The following is a 21,990-nucleotide window of genomic DNA, read 5'->3' on the forward strand; positions in this document are numbered from 1 at the left end:
GGTAAGGGAACCCAGGAGAACTGCTCTGCCATGTGGCTCGCAGCCTCGGGTTTTATGGTGATGGGGTTAGTTTGCGGTTGTCTCCAGCCGGTCATCTTCCTTGGCCCATAGTTGGTCTGACTCAGGGTCCTTCCTGGTGGCACGCGTCTCTCTCAGCCAAGATGGATTCCAACTCAAAGGACTCTGGGAGGTTGGTCGTCTCCTCCCTCTTTTGGCCTCTCCCGAATTCTCCCATTAGATTTGGGTGGCAGCACCACGTTCCTTACTGGGACCTCCTGCTGTCAGAAAACTCAGGCAAGCGAGGCCTGGCTAAGACCGGTGGTTTCCATCAAGAATTCTCTAACATTCCCACCTGAGAGGTCAGACTGCCTGGGTTCAAGTTCCTATTACTTACTCTGTGGCCTTGAGCAAGTTCCTAACACCATCCAAGGGATGATAATGATAATACTCACCTGATAGGGTTGCTGTGCGAGTTAGTTGAGATGATTTTTATAAAATGCTTAGCCCAGGATCTGGCGCCCATAGTATGAAAACATTAATAAATGCCAGCTACGACTATACTTCTGTGTTGTTTGACATTTTTACAGGGAGGCTGTCTTTAATACATGTATAATTTTTTTTTTTTTGCGGTACGCGGGCCTCTCACTGTTGTGGCCTCTCCCTTTGAGGAGCACAAGCTCCGGACGCGCAGGCTCAGCAGCCATGGCTCACGGGCCCAGCCGCTCCGCGGCACGTGGGATCCTCCCGGACCGGGGCACGAACCCATGTCCCCTGCATCGGCAGGCGGACTCTCAACCACTGCGCCACCAGGGAAGCCCCATGTATAATTTTTAAAAGACCAAAAGTACCCTTTTAGGTCTAAAACAAAAGCAAAAAATATTGTTGGTAATTTTTTCAGGGAAACTTGTAATTGACATGCAGCATACACACAGAAAAGGGCACAAACCCCAAGAGTTCAGCTTGATGAGTTTTTCAGTATTAGTAATTTTTCTGAATCCAGAGATGATCTAGAAAAACCTGGGGGAGAGAAGAGTAATCCGTGCTTGAGGGAGGTGACATGCCTTTAGGAACAGTGTCCCCTCCCAGATGAGGGTCTGATTACAATCAAGGGAGAAGCCAGTTAACATGCAGACCATAAATCTGCCACGGGGAGAAAACAGGCCCTCTGTGACATGTCATAAAGGTGTCCCTTTCATGGATGTGTCACCTGAGCCCATGTGGCAGGTATCTCTCTGGTCGCTTGGTCTCCAGCGTGATGCTGAGAGATGACTGAGCCCAGGGTCTCTCTGGAGATGTCTCAACACTTGTTCTCCCCCAGGGACAGCGTTTAAGCTCATTAATCCAAGAAAGCCAAACAAACGCACACACTCATCATCTCGGTGCCATTAGGTTGGAGGAAATTGAAGTAGCACAGAAATTGAGATTCATTCTTTGATGCACGAATGTTGGCTAAGAGTTTTCAGGAGTGTCTGCCAGCTGGCAGCCTAGCCGCTCACCTCCTTACCCAGGGCAGAATGGTGGACAGAAGTAGCCTTTCCTTTGCACCTACTATGTATGTGCTAAGCATAGGGCTGCCTGCTCTACACGGATAAGGTTATTTCATTCTCATATAACCCCAAGACAAAGGTATGATTCCTTTTCAACAGTGAGAGCACTGAGACCAATGAAAGCAGTGAAAGGACTCACCCAAGTTGTACAGCCAGTCAGCGGTGGAACTGATACCCGCACTCAGGTCCGGCAGGGTCTAAAGCAAGTTATCAGCGCTAAATGCTAGAAGAACAGGGCTCCCAGGATCCTTGAAACCCCTCATTCCTATATCTGAGGAAACAGAGGTGTGGGGAGAGAAATGATTTGTCAAGAGTCATGGTTTAGTTAGGTTTTTTTTTTGGCTGCTCTGAGTGGCTTGTGGCATCTTGGTTCCCTTACCAGGGATTGAAACCACACCCCCTGAGTCGGAAGCACGGAGTCTTAACCACTGTACCACCAGGGAAGTCCCGTCATTATGGTTTAATAAGAAATATATTTGGTATTTGACCCCATTCTTGGCACAGAGCTCCTGAAACTTTTGTAATTTTCTGAGTGATAGGGGTGCTAGGAGCATTTTTTGTTCTACTATTTGTTCCTTGACACAAGAGCTTCTAAGACCCCGGGAATTTCCAGAATGATGAGTGTGTTTTCGTGTGCAAATGAGATGCCTGGTGGCTGGAGTCCCTAGGTGGCTTTAGGATGGGGGCTGGTCCCCAGAAAGACCAAGGCATGATTAGAAGCTTGGAACTTTCAGCTCCACCTCCACATTCTCTGGGGAGGGGGAGGAGCTGGAGATTGAGTTAATAATTGATCAAACCTATGTGATGAACCCTCATAAACATCTCTTAAGTATGATGTTCGGAGAGCTTCTGGATTGGTGAACACAATGGAGGTGATGGGAGGGTGGCCCACCTGGGGAGGGCCTGGAAACTCCACACCCTTCCCCATACCTTGCCCTATGTATCTCTCTTCTAGCTGTTCATCTGTACCTTTTAAAATATCCTTTATAATAAGCTACCAAATGTAATTAAATATTATTCTGAGTTTTATGAGCAGTTCTGGCAAATTATTGAACGTGGGAGAGGGGGTCACGGGAACCACCAATTCATAGCCAGTTGGTCAGAAGTATAAGTGGTGCAGACTTGCCGTTGGCATCTGCATCTGGGGCAGTCTTATGAGACTGAGCCCTTAACCTGTTGGGTCTATGCTACCTCCAGGCAGTGAGTATCAGAATTGAGTTAAATGGCAGGACACCCAGTTGGTGTCCACCAAGAATTGGAGAATTGCCTGGTTTGAGAAAACCCACACATTTGGTGTCACAAGTGAAGAGTGTATAGGAAAACAGAATTTTCCATTTAGTCATAGAGGAGGTTTATGGTGGGACTGAGATCTAGGCTGCACATCCCAGACCAGCATTCCACCTCTAAGACCAGATGTTATTTCTTCTCACCCATCCCAAGAAGTCCACCGCATCCACAACTTACAGAAGAAGAAGCCGAATAAATATTTTCTTAAAAAGTCAACCCTTTCCTCTGTCAGTCTGCTTCTGCCTTCACATCTTGGTCTCTGCTGGGTTTCCATTAGGCTCCACACCATGTCATTTTCAAAGAAATCTTGTAAAGCAACAGCGCTATTATTCTGACGGAGCCTATTCACCTCTCCCCACCCAAAGCTGGTAAAATGACCAATTTTCTCCATCATCCCTGCATGAAAGGTTAAGATGCATAATGACATGGACTGACTGTCTTTTCCTTCCTGCATCAGTCAGTTTCTCAGAGATGACATCTCTCTCTCTCGAACCAGCTGGCAGGAGCAGAGTTTGATTTCCAGGGTTCAGCACTATTCGTGCAGAGAACTGGACTAATGGGGCTTATTGGAAGTTCCAGCCAAGCTTCAAAAGTGCTTTGCATGAACGGTTTAAATGTTTTTTGAATTATATTATTTAATGGCATTGGACAATCATCATGATGTAATGTTCACAGTGAGCAAAGCATATGAATGTTTATTTTGATCCTGTTTTTATTAAAAATGCACATATTGGGACTTCCCTGGTGGTCCACTTGTTAAGACTCCGTGCTTCCACTGCAGGGGGCACAGGTTCAATCCCTGGTCAGGGAACCAGGATCCTGCCTAACATGCGGCACTGTCAAAAAAAAAAAAAAAAAAGGCTATCAACAAAAATTTCTGATTCCAGTATTTTTCAAAAGGCACATATCCACATACATGTATCAGTGAAGCTGTCTTCAGCTGCATGTAACAGAACATCTGATTGATAGTGTCTTGGACTTTTTTTTTTTTTTTTTTTTGGCCACACCTTGTGACCTGCAGGATCTCAGTTACCCCACCAGGCCGTGGCAGTGAAAGCCTGGAATCCTAACCACTAGGCCATGAGGAAACTCCCAATAGTGTCTTCAGTTAGTTAGGTATCAGTGGGGTAGCTCAAGGATGTCATCGGAAGTTTGGCTCTTTTATTGCTTCCCTATGCCATCCTCACCACAGTGGCTGTAGCAGCTTCAGGAGTATGAGGGGATGGCACCCAAGACTCAAATCATCTTCCCCAGAACCACCCCTCCCATCCAAGAAGACTTCCTCTTACCTCTCGTTGCCCCAAAGTGGGTCTCATGTCTACCTCTAGCTGCCAGGAAGCCTGGGAAAGTAGACGTCTGGCAGAGGCAGATGGAACTGCCATGACTGGTGCTATGGGCTAAATGGGTCCCTCCCCTCCTCCCACAAATTCATTTGTTGAAGCCCTAATCTCCAATGTGATGGTCTTTAGAGGTGAAGCCTTTGGGAGGTGATTAAGGTCGTGAGGGTAGAGCATTCACGAATGGGATTAGTGCCCTTATAAAAGAGACCCCAGAGAGATCTCTTTCTCCAACATGTGAAGATATAGGAAGAAAGCCGTCTGCAAATCAGGAAGAGTCCTCACCAGGAACAGGACTAGCTGGCAGATTGATCTTGGACTTCCCAGTCCTTCAGAACTGTGAGAAATCAATGTTTAAGCCACCCAGTCCATGGTATTTTTGTTATAGTAGTAGCCTGAACAGACTAAGACAACTGGCTTCTGTTGTTACCGACCTGGGTCCTTGGGCTCTTTAATCAATAGAAATGGATAAGCGGCCAGATGAGGAATTCAGGCAGGGCTTTATTGGGACTCATGCAGCATGAGGGAAAGAAAACAAGAAACAGGTGCCTGTGCTTGCGCTCCAAGGGCTGGCAAGCTGGTTCTTTAAATAGGGTGAGGGTGGGGGCAGATTGGTGGGTTGGGCTGGAGGGGTGGCTTAGGTGATCTGCCCACCCCCTTGGTGGCACAGTGTGCAGGGATCATGCACAGTGCCCTACTTTTGCTCTCCACAAAAGAGAAATGGCAGTTGGAGAAATGAAAGGAATGGAGAAATGGCAGTTAGTTTGTGGCCTTTTTGTATCTTATTATTCATAATTGCCCCGACTGCAACTACACAGGCATGCTTGTACGTGCATTTATTGTTAGTCCCTTCTAGTTTCTTTGCATCTGTTGCTTGAGGAGACGTGTGTCCAGGTGCGAGCATTGCAGCAAAGGGTCCCAGGTCTCAGATCCCAGCCTGTCTTGCCGTCAGGAGCTGGAGACATTGCCTCCTAAACAGATCAGGGCTATGGGAGGAAGGGGCAGGACGAAGGTCAGTTCAATGTCAGCCTCAACTCCTGCAGCCACGTGAGGAGGAGAGACCATGGTGAAGTGGTCAAGAGCACGCGCGAGCTTGGGCTGAATCCCAGGGGCCACGTACCAGGGTGGGACTTTGGTCACATCGTTTAACTTCCATTTCCTTGTCTGTAAAAATGGAGATGAAAACAACACCTCTCTCAGGACTGCCGTGAGGACTTGGGTGAGTTTATGCACAGAAAGCAAATGCTCAATAAACGCTGACTTTTTGTTTCCCTTAATGGTGGAGCCCGTCCCTCCATCTTCCAAACTGATTTTTGTTTAGGTAAATTCCCTGATAGACAGATTGGGTGGAGGTTGGGGGAAGCAAGCTCCTTTCCTGGGGATGTTCAGGGAACCACCAGGCTTTGGTTTTGCCAACTGGGGTTTGTAAGTTGAAGACCAGAGGTGAATTGCTTGAGATCTGTCCACTGAAACAAACCTAAAAAAGCACAACGTGAGAGTTGTGAGTTAAGATTTATTGGGGGCAAAATGAGGACTATGGCCCAGGAGACAGCGTTTCAGATAGCTTGAGAAACTGCTCCAAAGAGGTGGGGCGGAAGGTCAGTGATTTTGGTGAAGGGGGAGTACATGCAGTCAAGCACATATTTTTTGCAGAAGGTTTCTGCTAGTCTCGTGAAAGTTACTGCTAGTCAAGAGGAGCAGACATCACCATGAAGGATTTTAGTGCTTTTCTAGATGTGAGGAGATGCAAGATTGGGCTCATAAAATCATCTCCTGAAAATATCCAACTATCTGAAGACCTGTTCTGCCAGTTTTTCCCAGAGCACAGAGTGCTTCATTTCTGATCTCTACCCTGAACTCCTTTCCGGGGGTGTCGAAGTTCAGCAGCTGCAGCGGCTCATAATTTAATCCTTGTAGAGGTAGATGGCAAGTGCCAATTTGTAGGTGACAGATCCGAGGACCATGAGGCGTGTGGAAGAGGAAGAGAGAGAAGGAGAAGAGATGGAAAGCTGACGACAAGAGAAAAATCTGAGGAAAACAACAGTGCTATCTACTAGGAATCTTAATGGGGTTCTGATGCACGCCTCTCGGTGAGAGTGTCAGAAGAATTTCACCTTGCTTGTTAATGTGGGGTGAATTTGGATGTGCTTGGGAGGACTCAAAACATGCTCAGTGCAGTTTCGAGATGGACAAAGGGTGAAGGCCCCCCAGGGCAAGCCCGCCACACCTGGGTTACATGTAGGAAGACTGGCATGAAATTCACCCAGACACTCTGAGTGGAAGTGGCCTCTGGTGCACGTGGATCAAGGTTATGTGTAACCTTAGGTTCCTTCTTCATACTTGTTTGATTTTCCAAAATTTCTACAATGATCAGGAATCTGTTCTGCAATCAGATAAGAATTTTATTTTAAAATTTTATTTAAAAAATTTTATAGAGAGGAATATAATTTTTAAAAGTTGTTTTAAGGTTGAACGTTAGCTCTATTTGTCAAATACCCTGCTTATCCAGCTTCATTTTCTCTTTCTTTTTCCCCCTGCCTCTTTCTAACGGCTAATAGTAGCAACATATATGATTTACTGAGCATTGTACTGTGTATGTCCCAGACACGTGCTCAGTGCCTGACATGCATAATAATCCTAGAAAGCTGTACTATTATAATTCCTGTTTCAAAGATGAGGAAAGTTAGACTCAGAGAAGAATTTCTGGCACACGGCCCCTTTAAACTAGAGATGTTTGGTGCCAATACTCTTGCTTCTAACATTACCTGTCACTCTTTTGTTCTTTCATCATCTTTCCTTCTCTCATCTTTCAAAAAGTATCTATCAGGTACCTGTGTCAATTCTGTGGTTATAACCCAAGATTTCTCAGCTTCATCATGATTGGCGTTTTGAACCAGGTAATTCTCTACTGAGGCGAGCTGCCCTGTGCATTGTAGGATGCTTTGGAACATCCCTGGACTTTACCCACTAGATGTCAGTAGAATCCCCCCACATACCCAGCGGTAACAACAAATATGTCTCCAGACGTTGCCAAATGCCCCCAGGGACCAAAATCATCCTCCTTAAGAACCACTGATGGAGCCTCATCTCCACGCTAGATGTGGAAAAGGATTCTGGAGCACCTCTGGTTGAAGGATCGCTGATAGGAACCCAGGGGAACAGCATGTACCCTTCTGGCAAAGCCCCCAAGCTCATTTGTGGCAGCTGCCACCTGCTAGGACATTCCAGGGCAGGGTTTGACAAGCGCTTGGAGTGCCTGCCCTTGGCAACAGGAGCAGGAGATGCAGGCTGAAGCGAGACATTACTGCTACTCATCCTGAAAGCTGGGATGCTGGGGGTCACACGAGCAGGGCAGGGGGCCCCAAGCTGGTCTGTGGATGGCACTTCTGAATGGAGATCAGGTTCTTGGCAAAGACGTCAAGGAAGGAGGCAGAAAGATCAGTGGATTCAGACAAATCGATTTCTGGTCCGGGTCCTGCCCCTACTTGCTGTGCAGACTCAGTTGAGCCTTTTGAGAATATTCCTGCTTTCCTCCATCTCTTCCTGGGACAGAAGGTTGATGTGTCCAAAGTGGTCCACTCCATCCTCTCACCTGTTTCACTCTTCTTCAGAGCACCTGACGTTCTGTTGTATTTGTGTTCACCCTCTGTCTCTCCTGATTAAATTTCAGCTCATGAGGGCAGGGGAGCTGGTGCATCCCTAGAGCCTATGTCATTGGTGAACATAGTAAGTGCTCAATAAAGACATGCAGAATGAAGGCACACACGCACCTCATGGGGAAGCTATTTTGAAATACGTCTCAATGGCCATAGACATGTCATACCCTTTGTACTCAGTGGTTCTACTTCTGAAAATCAGTAGCCCCCACCCCAGATAATCCAACATGAAAGAAAAGCCTTAGGTGAGTCCATGTTCATCCTAAAGTGGCTAAAATAACACAAACAAACAACTCAAAAAGCCCACCTAAGTAATCAAGATAAAGGCATAGGGAATTCTCTGGGAGTCCAGTAGCACTTGGTGCTCTCACTGCCGGGACCAGGGTTTGATCCCTGGTGAGGGAACTAAGATCCCACAGCCGTGCAGTGTGGCCAAAAAAAAAAAAAAAAAAAAGGGCGTAATTAAAACTACTCTGATAAATCTACTTGGTGAAATTCCAGGCAGCCATTACAAATGTTGTTTACAGTAAGAGGAGTTAATAGTGCAACACACACACATGAAATACATAATGCTTGTATATGCAACCCAGTTGCTGAGATTATAGGGGTGAGCTTCCTTTCACACTGTTGGTGGGAATGTCATGCACGGTCCCTCTGAAGGACAGTTTGGAAATTCCTATTAAAATGTTCATGTCACTTAACCCTCCAATTGCATTTCTGGGAACTGACTTAGCTAGGAATTCCTTTATTTCTAGGAATCTATCCTAGAATATATCTGGAAATAAGTCTAATACCTATGAATGGGGGGAATGGTTAAATAAATCTCTATATATCGACATAATAGAATATTATATAGTCATTAAAAATGAGATGTACATATCCTAACATGGAAAGATGCCCAAGACATATCATTAAGTTAAGAAAAGAAAATTGCAAAATGTTTTTTGTGCATGAATGATGGTGTCATCTTTGGTAGTATAAGCATAAACATTATTTTCAATCTGGAGGAATAGATAACAAACCACTGAAAATGGTTTCCTCTAAAGGATAGAGGGAGATTTTCTGTCTATGTGGTGAATTTCCATAATGTTTAAAAGCTTTTCACAAAGCTGAAAAAGGAAAACACTGAACCCACAGCACTAAGTCTCTCACGTATGCCAACAAAAGCCAAGCATGGGACGACTGGAAGGAACTCTATCAAGGTGTTATTAACTGGATTGATGATTTCTAAGTCATGGGATAAAGGGCAGTTTGTTTTGTTGTTTTTTTTCTTACTTGTGGTGTAAAACTTCTAAAGAGCATGTGTGAACTTTACAGAGGACAAAACTCCCCCATTAGCCCTCTTTGTTGAAACCAGGGTGGTGCTCAGGATGTAGAATGTTCTGTTGATGTAACCTGCTGTCCTCTTTCCCCAGGATGGATGACATCCAGCTCTGCAACGACATCATGGACTTGAAGCAGGAGCTGCAGAACTTGGTCGCCATCCCAGGTAACCATGGGGACCCCACCTCATGAACCAGCTGCTCAGAGCCCCTGTCTGGAAGGCCCTAATTCAGCCTCATTCTTGCAACGCAGTGCTTGCTCCCTGATCGCATGGTTCAAACTCTGCATCGGGCAGACCCGGGTGCAAGTCCTAATTCTGACCACCTCCTTGACCTTGGGCAAGTCACATTATCTCTCTGAGACTCAACTTCTCTTCCTATGAAAATGGTATAGGAATAGTAATAGTACCTAACTTGTTGGGTATAAATCTCACTGCGATAAATGAAACAACACAAGCCACGTGCTTAGCTTGATAGCTGGTCTAAAGAGTCCAGTAAATATTAGCAATGATTACTCTTATTATCCTGTTTGGGAACAGGTAGAGTATGGTGGTTACGAGCTCTGACTTTGCAGTCAAACCTAGATCTGTCACTTATTAATGATGTGACCTTGGGCAAGATACTTCACTATAACTCGGTTTCTTTGTCTGTAAACTGGGACAATCATGCTATCTACCTCAAAGGATTGTTGTGAGACTGACCGAGGGGTGACACATGTAAAGTACTTAACACAGTTCCCATCTTATAGTGAGTGGGAATAAATAATAAATAAGTGCCATTATTATTATTACTATTATTATTATCATTAATGGAACACATTTCTACTCAGTGGTCAGGACTCAGAGCTTTCACTGCCATGGCCCCAGGTTCAATCCCTGGTCAGGGAACTAAGATCCCGCAAGCCCTGCAGTGTGGCCAGAAGAAAATAGAATGAGGAGGGGGGGAAATAGCCAAGTCCCGACACTACCCACTAGAAACTTCCATTTGACTAGCGTGGGGCCCTGGCGTTGGTCATGTTTACAAGCTTCTCACATGGTTGTGATGGGCAGTCAGGGCTGAGAGCCACTGGGCCAAGTCTCTCACTTTATACTCCTCCGAGGGATCATTTAGTTGAAAGATACAAAAACCCATCAAAGCTTATGTAAACACAAAACGGGCAGTTACTGAAGGACTGCGGAGACTCCTGGAGCCTGCGGGCATTATCGTATTAGTTTGCTAGGGCTGCCCTGACAAATTCCCACAAACTTAGTGTCTTAAAACAACAGAACTGGGCTTCCCTGGTTGCACAGTGGTTGAGAGCCCGCCTGCCGATGCAGGGGACATGGGTTCGTGCCCCGGTCCGGGAAGATCCCACATGCTGCAGAGCGGCTGGGCCCGTGAGCCATGGCCGCTGAGCCTGCGCGTCCGGAGCCTGTGCTCAGCAACGGGAGAAGCCACAGCAGTGAGAGGCCCGCATACCGCAAACACAAAACAAAACAAACAAACAAACAGAAAAACAGAACTTTATTCTTTGAGAGAAGCCAGAAGTCCGAAATCAGTGTCAGCAGGGCCATGCTCCCTCCAAAGGCTGGAATAGAGAATCCCTCTTTGCCTCTTCCAGCTTCTGGTGGTTCCCATCAGTCCTTGTTCCTTGGCTTGTAGCTGCCTTATTCCAGTCTCTGCCTCTGTCTTTGTGTGGGCTTTCTCTCTTTGTGTTTCTCTGTGTGTCATCTCCTCTTCTTATAAGGACACCAGTCATTGGATTAAGGGCTGACCCAATGAGTATGACCTCATCTTAACTGATTGCATACACAAAGACCCTATTCCCAAATTGCATATTTCCAAATGAAATTAGGGGTGGCAAGGACATATTATTTACTCTCAAACAGGCAGGAAGCTCAGCCCAACTCACAAGGGTTGAGAACCAAAAACAGGAAAGCAGGAAAGCTGTGGAATGTTCTTTGGCCCTTGCTCTCTCTTTCTCTCTCCCTCTCTCTCTCCCTGTCTCTTTCTCTCTTACTCTCCATTTTGGAGCATGTTCCATTTTCTTCCTCTATAGCACATGAGCCAAGCAAGGCCACTTTGTTACCAAACCCATCTTGGGTCTGCTTGCCCACAGGCTGTAAAGCCAATGTACTGACATCGGGTCATGGTGAAGGAAAGTGCAGCGTTTATAGCAGGGCCAAACTAGGAGTCCAGGACAGCTAGTGCTCAAAATGCCCGAACTCCTCCATGGGTTTCAGCAAAGCATTTTTAAAGGCCAGGTGAGGGAGGGGTATCCCAGGGTATGTGATCAGCTCGTGTACAGTTCTCCAACTGGTGGATGGTGAGGCAACAGGGCGGTGGGGGGGGGCTGCGGGGTTAACATTATGAATCCTCAGGCTCCAGGAGGCCTGGGGGCTCTGTGCTCATGCTCATCAAGTAGTTAACATCTTCCATTTGGTGGGGGTTTTAGCATCTGTAAAACAACTCAGGAAGTGTGCATCAGATACTGTTATCTAGGGACTTCAGAGAAGAGCTACAGCAGAGGATATGGGGGAGGGGTCTGTCCCAGGAAGGCCCCACAGGGTGCAGCTCGGTTACAACCTCATCTCCCTTCCATGATTTTCCCACACAAGAGCCCAACTCTCAGTCCTCTGTGTCCCAATTTTCAACTTCCCAGGGGACTAGGATGGGCCCAACATGGACTGACGTCTCCCTCTTGAGAGGAAGGATTCCCAGAGCCCACTGTTGGCTCAACAGGACACTTGGGTGCCACTGAGACAAAGGAGACATGAGTGTGTGGCCACCAGGCCAGCGAAGGCCTCCTCAGGCCACAGGGGCTCCACCAGGGGCCGTGGCAGCCTCTAGAGCATGGGTAGGAAATGGGTGGGAAATGGCTGGGGGTGGGGGTCTTTGGTTGACACAGTGCCTGGGCTGCATGACTGACCACGACTGGGACTAGGGTAGGAGAACAAGGCGCTCAGCTGGAACATGAAAAATTCAGTAATCATATTTTCATGCAATATTTAAAATACCAAAATTCTTGCAAAAATATATACCAAAAGTTTAAATAAAGGTGAGATCAGTACTGACCCTCAATGGGTGGAAGCCAAGAACACTAACCCTGCACGGAGGGGACAGTCCCCCTGAAGAACAAGCTCTGCTTGAAATGCCATCAACTGTCTGGCTGGGAAACACACAAGGTTTTAGGGCCACTTAGCAACAGAGCCCAGGTCCTCAACGGCAGCTCCATTGATTCTGACGGGAAACTGCATCTTCCCAATCACTTCTGTGCAGAAATTCAGATATTAAAGTTCCCTTTCCTCTCCTGCCTTTCCTGCTTACCTTTCCCCGCCTTCTCCTCTGACTCCTTGTTAAGAGCCTTTCTGTGCATTCCTTGGGCCAGTGCCAGGTTTCTAGATGAATTTAGCTGAGTTTAGGGGGGGAAAAATGATGCTCCCGGCAATTTATCAATAAAAATATTGAGTAAAGAGAACACCAAATGACCAAGAAAATCATGTTTCTCCAGCCAGGGTCAGAGAATAATTTACCAGACTGTGATGAGAGAGAACACCTGGAGCCCTCCCCGCCTTCAGGGCTTCTCAAGAACAAGCCAAGATGCCTCACCTCACCTCCACTGCCACCACCGCCTCCTCAGGGCTGGGGATGCTTAGACCTGGCTGTAGAGGCCATGATACCCTCCCTTTGGACATAAAAATAGTGTCTCGGGCTTCCCTGGTGGCGCAGTGGTTGAGAGTCCGCCTGCCGATGCAGGGGACGCGGGTTCGTGCCCCGGTCCAGGAAGATCCCACATGCCGCGGAGCGGCTGGGCCCGTGAGCCATGGCCGCTGAGCCTGCGCGTCCAGAGCCTGTGCTCCGCAGCTGGGGAGGCCACAGCTGTGAGAGGCCCGCGTACCGCAAAAAAAAAAGTGTCTCCCTCATAGGGTTGTTGGAAAGAATTAATAGTGGTTCTCAAGCAGGGGTGAGTTGGGCCTTCCAGGAGACATGGGCCATGTCTGGAGACAGGCTTGGTTGTCACAACTAGGAGAGGGGGCTGCTACCAGCATCTAGTGGGTAGAGGCCAGGGATGAGGCTCAACATCCTACAGTGCACAGGACAGCCCCCATGACAGAGAATGATCCAGTCTCAAATATCAATAGCACCAAAGCTGAGAAACCAGATTAAATAAAAATGTAAAGCTCACGGTAATACAAATACAATGATAATTGCTACAATTTATTAAGCACTTACATTTTGCACACTTATGCTATGAGACTTGTTTCCCTTCATTAAGTAAGTGTTTATTTCTTTTGTACCTCGTTTGGTAAATATTTAACCTAGAGGGCAATTAATCAGTAAAACAACAGTGACTGTGTAAAATAATATAGCCTATAATAGTAGCAGCTGACTGTTCATGAACTCTTACTATCCACCAGACTGTGAGCCTAGTGTTTTACTTGATTTCTCTCTCTTAAAGCTTGCAACAACTTTATGATTATCTGTGTGTTGAGAAACTGGATGCTCAGACAGGTTGAGGAATGTGCCCAGAGTCACACAGCTAGGAAGGCGAGAAGCTGGGGCATTGAGCCAGGACTGTCTGATTCTATGGCAAGGGCTCACAGTTGTGATAGGGTCTGCAGGCCAGGGAAACCAGTTAGGAGGCCATGGCATGGTCCAGGGAGAGCTGATGGTGGCCTGGGTTAAAGAGATGTGCTGGAGGAGATAGATGAGAAGCAAGTTGGAGGGTCACATCAGCAAGCACACGAAGATGCTAGGAATCAGGTGTGTGATGCCAGCAGGGGATAAAGTTGGCAAGTAGGTGGGTGATGATGGCAAAAAAAAAGTGTGTCCCTAGATAGGTTGGTGGTGCCTGGAAGCAGGTGAGTGATGCTTGCAGGCAGGTACGTGATACCTGCAGGTAAGTGGGTGATGCCTACAGGTAGGTGGGTGGGGCCTGCAGGTAGGTAGGTGGGGCTTAAGGTAGGTAGGTAGTACCTGGAGACAGGTGGGTGACACCTGGAGGCAGATGAGAGATGCTGGCAGAAAGGGTATGTTACACACGAAATCAGGTGAACAGCATTGGCTGGTAGCCTGGAGACTTAGGTCAGTAACTGGTTTGTAAGCTAGCACAGACCCCTTTGAGTAGGTGGCTTCTTCTGTGAGTTGCTGGGAGGGGCTGCATGAGCAGAGGGCTGCAGCTGAGTATCTGGGGAGGCTGGGGGATGCCTGAACTGGCAAGAGATAGAAAACGGGGATGAATAACTTGCGGAGGGAGGTTTGTGAGTTCCTGGGGGCCCTGCCAGTTGCTATGTGACTCTGGCTTAGATCTGGGGCCTGGTGGAGGACAGGGGAATATTGGAGGGCTGTCACTGGTAACTTGGAGAGGACGGTGACATCACTCCCCAAGTCCAAGGGCGCTGTGGTTAACTTGCCTGCAGAGGGCAGGGAGGCTCTGTGGTACTGACGAGTGATTTGCAGAATCAGACTTCGGGACCCACCTCGAGAGGAATGATGCTACCATCGTCAACACAGAGATGAGCAGGAATCCAGGGGCTGCTAGCAATTCCACTCCACTTCCTCACTCCCCTTCTGATAAATGAAAGAAACCGATTTTCTCTCTAATCCAAATATTATATTCTCCTTGCCTCTGGCTCTGCCCCCAGATCTAGAGGAAATGGTCAGTGCCAGTTCCAGCAGGCAGATGGACAAGCTGCCCCATGATTTTTATCTTCTGAAAAAGTTTCTGCCCTCCTAGTTTTCTCAGTCCTCGTGTCCAGCCTTCGTTCTTTTGTTTCCTCCATGGCGCTCTGGCCCTCAGTATTTGGAACAGGATGGGAAAGCATGGATGCTTTCCTTCTGACAGACTGGTTGAGCCTCGCTATGGAGTAATTCCCTCCTGCACCCGGCCTGTACCCTCCTCCCCTCTGCCTTCTGCACAAGCCCCTTGCAGAATCATCATCATTTACCGAGCACACACCATGGGCCAGCTCTATGCAAAGTCATTTACTAACATCACCACAGTCTTGCATTCAAGCCTCACTGTGTATTTTACAGAGGAGGAAACAGAAGCTTGAAGAGGTCAAGTTGCTTCTCCAAGTTCATCCAGCAAGTTAAATGGTAGAGCCAGGATTCCAACCCCGGCCCCTTGGACTCAAGTGCTTTCAACAGCTACACTCCAACTATCTTTGCTAATGTTTTATTCTTCCCAGAAAAAGAAAAAAACAAGTTACAGAAGCAGAGAGAGGACGAGCTAATCCAGAAGATCCACAAACTGGTGCAGAAGAGAGACTTCCTGGTGGACGATGCAGAGGTTGAGCGGCTAAGGTAAGTGGGCAGTATGTCCCCTGAGCACAGGGCTGGAGCTGTTAGAACACAACTCAGTTTCCTTCCAAAACCCATCACCTGCTCCCAGGACTCACAGCTTTGCAACAGGCATGGCCTGGGCAAACGCTCCCCAAACCTGGATCCAAATGAATCCTGGCCTTCTGGCCTGAGGACCCACTTCACATTCAAGAGAAACTCAAATCCAGCTCCAAAATGTTTTGCAAAGGCCTGTGGATCTTAATAATTATTCTTTTGTATTTTGGCCACGCTGCGTGGCATGTGGGATGGTTCCCCAACCAGGGATCAAACCCGGGCCTCCACGGTAAAAGCTCTAAATCCTGACCGCTAGGCCACCAGGGATCTCCCAGCCTATGGATCTTAAGTGAATGTTATTTGAGGAGGTAACCAGGGAGGAATTACATCACATAACACACGGCAGAGCTTCCTGCACATTCTTTTCACTGAGCTTTCTGCCAGCTCATCAAGGCAACTTTTCCAGAAATTTCCATTGTTTTCTACAGAAACTCTGCCCCCTGTACTGACTTGCTTCCTTGCCTGCCCACTTCCCAGCTTTGTTCTTTCCCTTCCCCTCTCCTGGATGGCTCTGATGCCCCTTCCTAGCCTTCAGGGTCTCCTATTTGCTGATGTACCTGCCACCTGGATCTGGACAACCCTGGGCCCTGGAGCACCTGAAGGCTCCCCAGGGGGCCGGGGCACGGGAAAGACGTGAATGTTGATTCTTGAATGTTTTTGTGCTGGAGCAAGGCCTTTGGAGTTGTCCACAGGGGAGAGGCTCAGAGGGCCTCTTCCAAACCAGAGGGCAACTTCCTTTTATTTCTCTGTGTCCTCCTGAGTCCTCTGAGGCCCCTAGGATGCACCTTGGCCAACTCAACCAGGCTTGGATTGTTGACTTTGCTCCTGGTGACCCTTGGAAGAGCTGAGGTGACTTGCCCTCTGATTCCTGCCACATACCTTGTCTAGGGTAACTTAAAGGTGCAGGGTCAGGAGAGGGGCTGCCCAGCTCACTAAACCTCTATCAGGGAGGCTGGGTCCTGTAACATACCTGCCTCTGCCCTGGGGTCTTACACTAGTGGGAGTAGCCATTTACTCCATCATTGATATGTGTCTCTGCTTCAGAGTAGATTCATCAAACAAAACACACACACACTATACACACATAACAACATGCACACCACCCACACACAACACACACGTACCACCCACACACAACGCACAACACACACGTACCATCCACACATAACACATACCAACATACATGTACCAAACACACACCAACACGCATGCACTACCCACACATAACACACAGCAACACACATGCACCACCCACACATAACACACAGCAATACACATGCACCATCCACAAAGTCTGATACATGATCCCACACTCTTGCCTCATTTCATCAGTTCCTTGATGCTCTCCTAGCTTACTGTACTTTCTTCTTGTCTTTACACATCTGTCTACACAGGGAACAAGAAGAAGACAAGGAAATGGCCGATTTTCTGAGAATCAAGTTAAAACCTCTAGACAAAGTAACCAAATCTCCAGCCAGTGAGTGCATACATTATTCCTTCTCCTCCCCCATCCAAGAGAAAAGGAAATTTAAAAGAGATCTTGAAGCCGAGGGGGGGCACAACAAAATGATTTCTACAGATCAAACTTGAGCCCAGGATGGCAGCAGGCAGGGCCAACTTCATGGGTGAGAAACTTGTGCAGTTTCCCAGGGCCTAAAAGGGCACTATGCTTGCTTTAGTGCCCTGCTATTGCTGTCTTGGAATTCTTAAGAATTTTCGAACAGGGGGCCCTGCATTTTCATTTTCGCTGGGTTCTGCAAACTATGCAGCTAGTTCTGGCAGCAGCTGTCACTTTCTAATCATATGGTTTGGTGCACTTCATTGAAGGAGTTGGGTGTCCACTGAGGCAAGAAGGTGAGGACTGAGGGCCATGGAGCTCTGGCCTCTGTTGGAGCTGGAGTTGCTGGAGGAATGGAGCCAGAAGTTTACTTCTCAGAATATTAGCCTCATAAGATACTCAGAGCGAAAAGGGTTCTGTGTGAAATAAGTTTGGGAGATGCTGTGTATTTGACCCTCTCTTTGTAGGCTTCCAGTATCCATTAGCATATTAAAGTGATAATGGGTCCTGCTGTCTAGGAACTACCTTCTCTTTGCTGGCCCAATGAGACCACACTTTGAGTCATAAGAAATGGATGCCCAATTCAAACTGGCCCTAGCAAAAAAGAGGATTTGCTGGAAAAAGAGCAATGGGAACCAGGGCTTCAGGGACTAGACACTGTTAGAACCCTTGCTTTCCTTCTATTTATCATCTTGGCACCTCTTTGCATGTTAACTTCATTTTCTCCTACTACACAGGCCTTCTCCCTGGGGGCCAGAACTCTAGAACCATAACTTAGTAGCAGCAAGGCAACACCAGTGATTCTCTCCTGGTATCTAAATATATAAGATTCTGATTGGCCTTTCTTGGATCGTGTTCCCACTTCCTAGGCCCATCACTCTCACCAAGAGGCTCAGAAGTTGTGATTGGCTAGATCTGTGTCACATGCCCATTCCTGTAGCCACAGAGACATGAGCTGTTATCAGAAGAAAAGGGACAGAAAATCTTGCTAGGAAAACACAACCCAAAAGCTGCCACTATCAAGTGAAGCAGCAAACCCAGTTTTCCCTGACCATCCATTAACATCCCATGAAAACACTGTAGTACAGTGTGAAGGAATAAAGAAAGAGAAGGTCCCTGATCCCTTCTGCAGGCCCCTAAGATCATAAGCCACATGGTCCCTGCCTAAATCCAGCATCCTCAATGGACTGTCTCTTCCATGAAAGGCAAACTAGAAAAACTCCACCGAACACCATGGAGAAGGAGCAAGGAAACCTGCCTTCTATGTAAGATTATGGATAGAAAAAAGAATTCTGGCAAGAAATCAAAACACCAAGCCTGCACCACATGCAAGAGGCCCAGTGTGGGCCATCTGGTGCTGGAATCCCAAGTTGAAACATTAAAATTAATCCAAAACCAGTGAAGTCTCTGGGACCCCAGCAAAGCAAATGCAAAATTGCTCAGCAGCTCTCATAATACACAGCCCACACATTAAAAACAACCCCCATGAAGATCTCTCAATAAAAATTTTAAAACCAATGAAGAATTGAACCACCATGAGAGGAGTCAGTAGATGCAACAAAGAGGATGTCTGTCCTCCCGTGAACCAGAACTAACAGACTATCTAAAGTATATTTAAAATGATTAAAGAGATATGAGAAGGAATAATACCCAAAATGAAATAGCAAGATGCTATGAAAAAAGAATAGGTAGATTAGTAAACAATTAGCCTTCTAAAAAAATTATTGTCACTGAAGTGAAAACTCAGTGGGTTAAACACAGAGACATAGCTGAAGGGAGGATTCATATAACTGGAAGACAGAGCTAAGGAAATTACCCAGAATGCGGCACCAAGAGACAAAGAGATAGGAAATATGAAAAAGAAGTTATGAAACATGGAGGTTAGAATAATAAGGTCCAACTTATATTTAATAGACATTCCAAAAGGAGAGAGAACAGAGGATGACAGGTGAGGGCATCTGAAGAGATAATGTATATTTTCCAGAATTGAAAGATATGAGCCCTCAGATTAAAGTGACTTAAACAAAATTTCTGTCATCCACTCACCAAATACTTCTTGAATGCCAGACTCTGTGCTGGGGTTGGCAGATACAATGGTGAGGAGAACAGAATAGGAGAAGGGCTAAAAGCTATAGTTGTAAGCCAAGCACTGAAAGCCAGTGGGCCTACAGGGAGGTGGGAACAGTCACCAGGACCATATACAATGCATACCAGCTCTCCACACCACCTGATCTGTGACATTGAAGCAAGGCCTGGCAAGGGTTGGGATGGAACTGGGGCTGCAGATGATCAGGGCTCTCCTCACCTCACCTCTCTCTCTCTCCTGTTTCCCCTCTTTGCCTCTGCTCTCCTACCTTGCTGCAGGCTCCCGAGCAGAAAAGAAAGCAGAACCCCCACCTAGCAAGCCCACGGTAGCCAAGACGGGGCTGGCGCTCATCAAGGATTGCTGCGGGGCCACCCAGTGCAATATCATGTAGCCCCCACATGGGGTGCCCCTGGGGCCACGGGGACCCCCCTCCCACCCTCTTGTCTTCATAGCCCCCACTTCACCGGGGCCCAAGAGCTCTCCAAGGCAGAAGGGATTGAAGGCAAGCCCATGACTGCCACCAGGGGCCGTGGGTGCGGCGGGCGGGCCCAGCCGCCCTGTACAGAGTGTAGCAATAGGGAGTCCCTCACCGTCGCATGGCCCTCCCCAGAGCATGCCGAACCCAGGAGTCTGTCTCACTGTTTATCCAACCACCAGGAAAGGTCCTCCCTCTCCACTTCTATCTAGCTGTATCTAACCCACCGTGCAAATGAACTGGGAGGGGGCATGATCCCCAGGTGTGTATAGTCGTGACTTTTCAACAGTCTAGCACCATGTTGGACACATCCCCCATCCACCCTCCTAGTTCTGCTGTCAGGCTGACCCAAATGGCTCCACCCCCGATCTGTCCTCTCCCAGGGGCTGTGCCCTGGAGCGCTCTACACAGCCCACGTGTCTGGAGACACAGAAGGCCCATCTGTAAAGACTGAGCTTGTGTGTGGTGTCGTGGTCACATCTCCCGCTTCCTCCCCTCCTGTGTCTGGGCACGGCTTGTATCAGGAGTGTGTCCGTTCGATCTTGGCGCTTCCTTCCCTTGCAACGTCTGTCCCAGGTGTGTGGAGCAGAGTGGGGATGGGGCCGTGGCTGGAGCACACCTAGTACTTGGGAGAGGTAGCAGAGAGCTGGGAGCTCCAACACGAGGCAAGGGCAGATGAGAAGGGACCCAGAGCAGATGCTGACCCAGGCACTCTCCACCCACGGGGGCCACCGGATGGACGGAGTGCCAGCAGGACGCCACTCACCAGCCTAACACACAGACCTCTGCAAACAACAATGGCAGGCAGGAGAGGCGGCCTGACCCAACCGTGTCCCATCATTCGGTGGTGTATTTTAACCAGTCTAACAATTCCACCTGTGTAACTTGGTGTACATTTGCTACAGCCAGCCCGGCACAGCCCATGTGACCTCTCTGTACGTGTGTGTGTGTCGTGACCGGCCTAAGTAGTTAGCATAACTCAAGATTTGCTGATGTGCAATCATCCATCAGAGAAAATAAAAATGGAAACCATGTACACAGCATTTTTAAAGTTTTTACTTTTTTCTTGACTATAGAAGTAACCCGTGTACATAGTTAATCATTTAAAAAGTACAGAAAGTATAAAGAAGTGTTTTTGTTTTTTTAACTCCCATCATTCCTCCAGCCACTCTGACATTTTGGCATATTTCCTCTGTCTTTTTTTATGAGTTTTTTTTTCATGATTGGCATCCTATTGTACCATTCTATAACAGTTTTCTTTTTCCACTTATCATAGTATCATTATCGTTCTGCCACATCATTAAAAGCTCTTTGTAAACATTAAACACTCTTCACTAATATTTACAATGGCTGCCTATTAATCCTTCTTGTGGATATAATGTAATTTATCTAACCAGTCCCTCAGTGTTGGATGATTAAGCTGTTTCTAGTTTTTCAGTATTATAAGTAATGTCAGGATAAACATCTGGGGGGATAAATCTTCCTCTGAATTTCTGATTTTTCCTTAAGACAAACTCCTAGAAGTAAGGTTCTAATTTAAATGTGTCACATTTTAAAACAATATTTGTAAATCAGAAGTTAACCTGAAGGTCTCTCTAGTCACAGCAGCTTTGGAGTTGACACAAAATACCTCCGAGTTTGATGGCCCCTCCTGGTGGGCAGTGCACCATCAGCCCCTCCCATTCCGTCACTGATGTGCTTCTGCTTCAGTCCAAGCTTCGACCCACACAACACTTCCTGCCATTATGAAGCTGAAGAGGCTCCCTCAGGCCACTGCCAGTGCCACCATCTGGCCTCAGAGGGCACCACCCGAGACCAAGCATGAAGCCAGGCTGCATGAGCTTCCTAGGGTTTCCATAACATATTCCCTCAACCAGCATACTTTAAACAACAGAAATTGATGCTCTCAGTTCTGGAGGCTAGAAGTCAGTGTCCTCAGGGCAGTGCTCCCTCTGAAGGCTCTAGGGAAGAATGCTTCCTTGCCTCTTGCAGCTCCTGGCAGCCCCTGGCAATCCTTTATTGCACCAATCTCTACCTCCATCTTCACGTGGTCTCCTCTATCTGTGTCGCTGGTCCTCTCTTTTTATAAGGACACCAGTCATTGGATTTAGGGGCCACCCTAAATCTGGGATGACAGATCTTGATTCTTACCGTAACAACTTCTGCAAAGACCCTATTTGCAAATAAGGTCACATTCTGAGATGGCAAGTAGACATGAATTTGGGGGCAGGAGTGGTGCCGAAAACTCGTCCTCTAGGCACTGGTGCTGAATCAAATCTCGGAGAGAGAGTTTTAGGTAAAGTAGAAAAGAATAGCTTTATTGCTTTGCCAGGCGAAGGGGGAT

At 47.4% G+C, this 21,990-nt stretch overlaps 1 protein-coding gene across 2 annotated transcripts in view; it reads left to right on the forward strand.

Moving 5' to 3' along the window:
* BMERB1 (bMERB domain containing 1) overlaps positions 1 to 20,689 on the forward strand; it is a 107,987-nt gene extending 87,298 nt beyond the window's left edge. For both annotated transcript variants that reach the window (XM_067013455.1, XM_059038311.2), the window contains 4 exons: positions 9,243 to 9,316; positions 15,320 to 15,434; positions 16,922 to 17,004; positions 19,450 to 20,689. In XM_067013455.1, the coding sequence (XP_066869556.1) occupies positions 9,243 to 9,316; positions 15,320 to 15,434; positions 16,922 to 17,004; positions 19,450 to 19,562 (385 nt within the window). In that variant the 3' untranslated portion in view covers positions 19,563 to 20,689. The remainder of the gene's footprint in view (positions 1 to 9,242; positions 9,317 to 15,319; positions 15,435 to 16,921; positions 17,005 to 19,449) is intronic.
* Positions 20,690 to 21,990: the final 1,301 nt, after the last annotated feature.

Source organism: Kogia breviceps, chromosome 14, assembly GCF_026419965.1.
Source record: "Kogia breviceps isolate mKogBre1 chromosome 14, mKogBre1 haplotype 1, whole genome shotgun sequence".
Lineage (NCBI taxonomy): Eukaryota > Metazoa > Chordata > Mammalia > Artiodactyla > Physeteridae > Kogia > Kogia breviceps.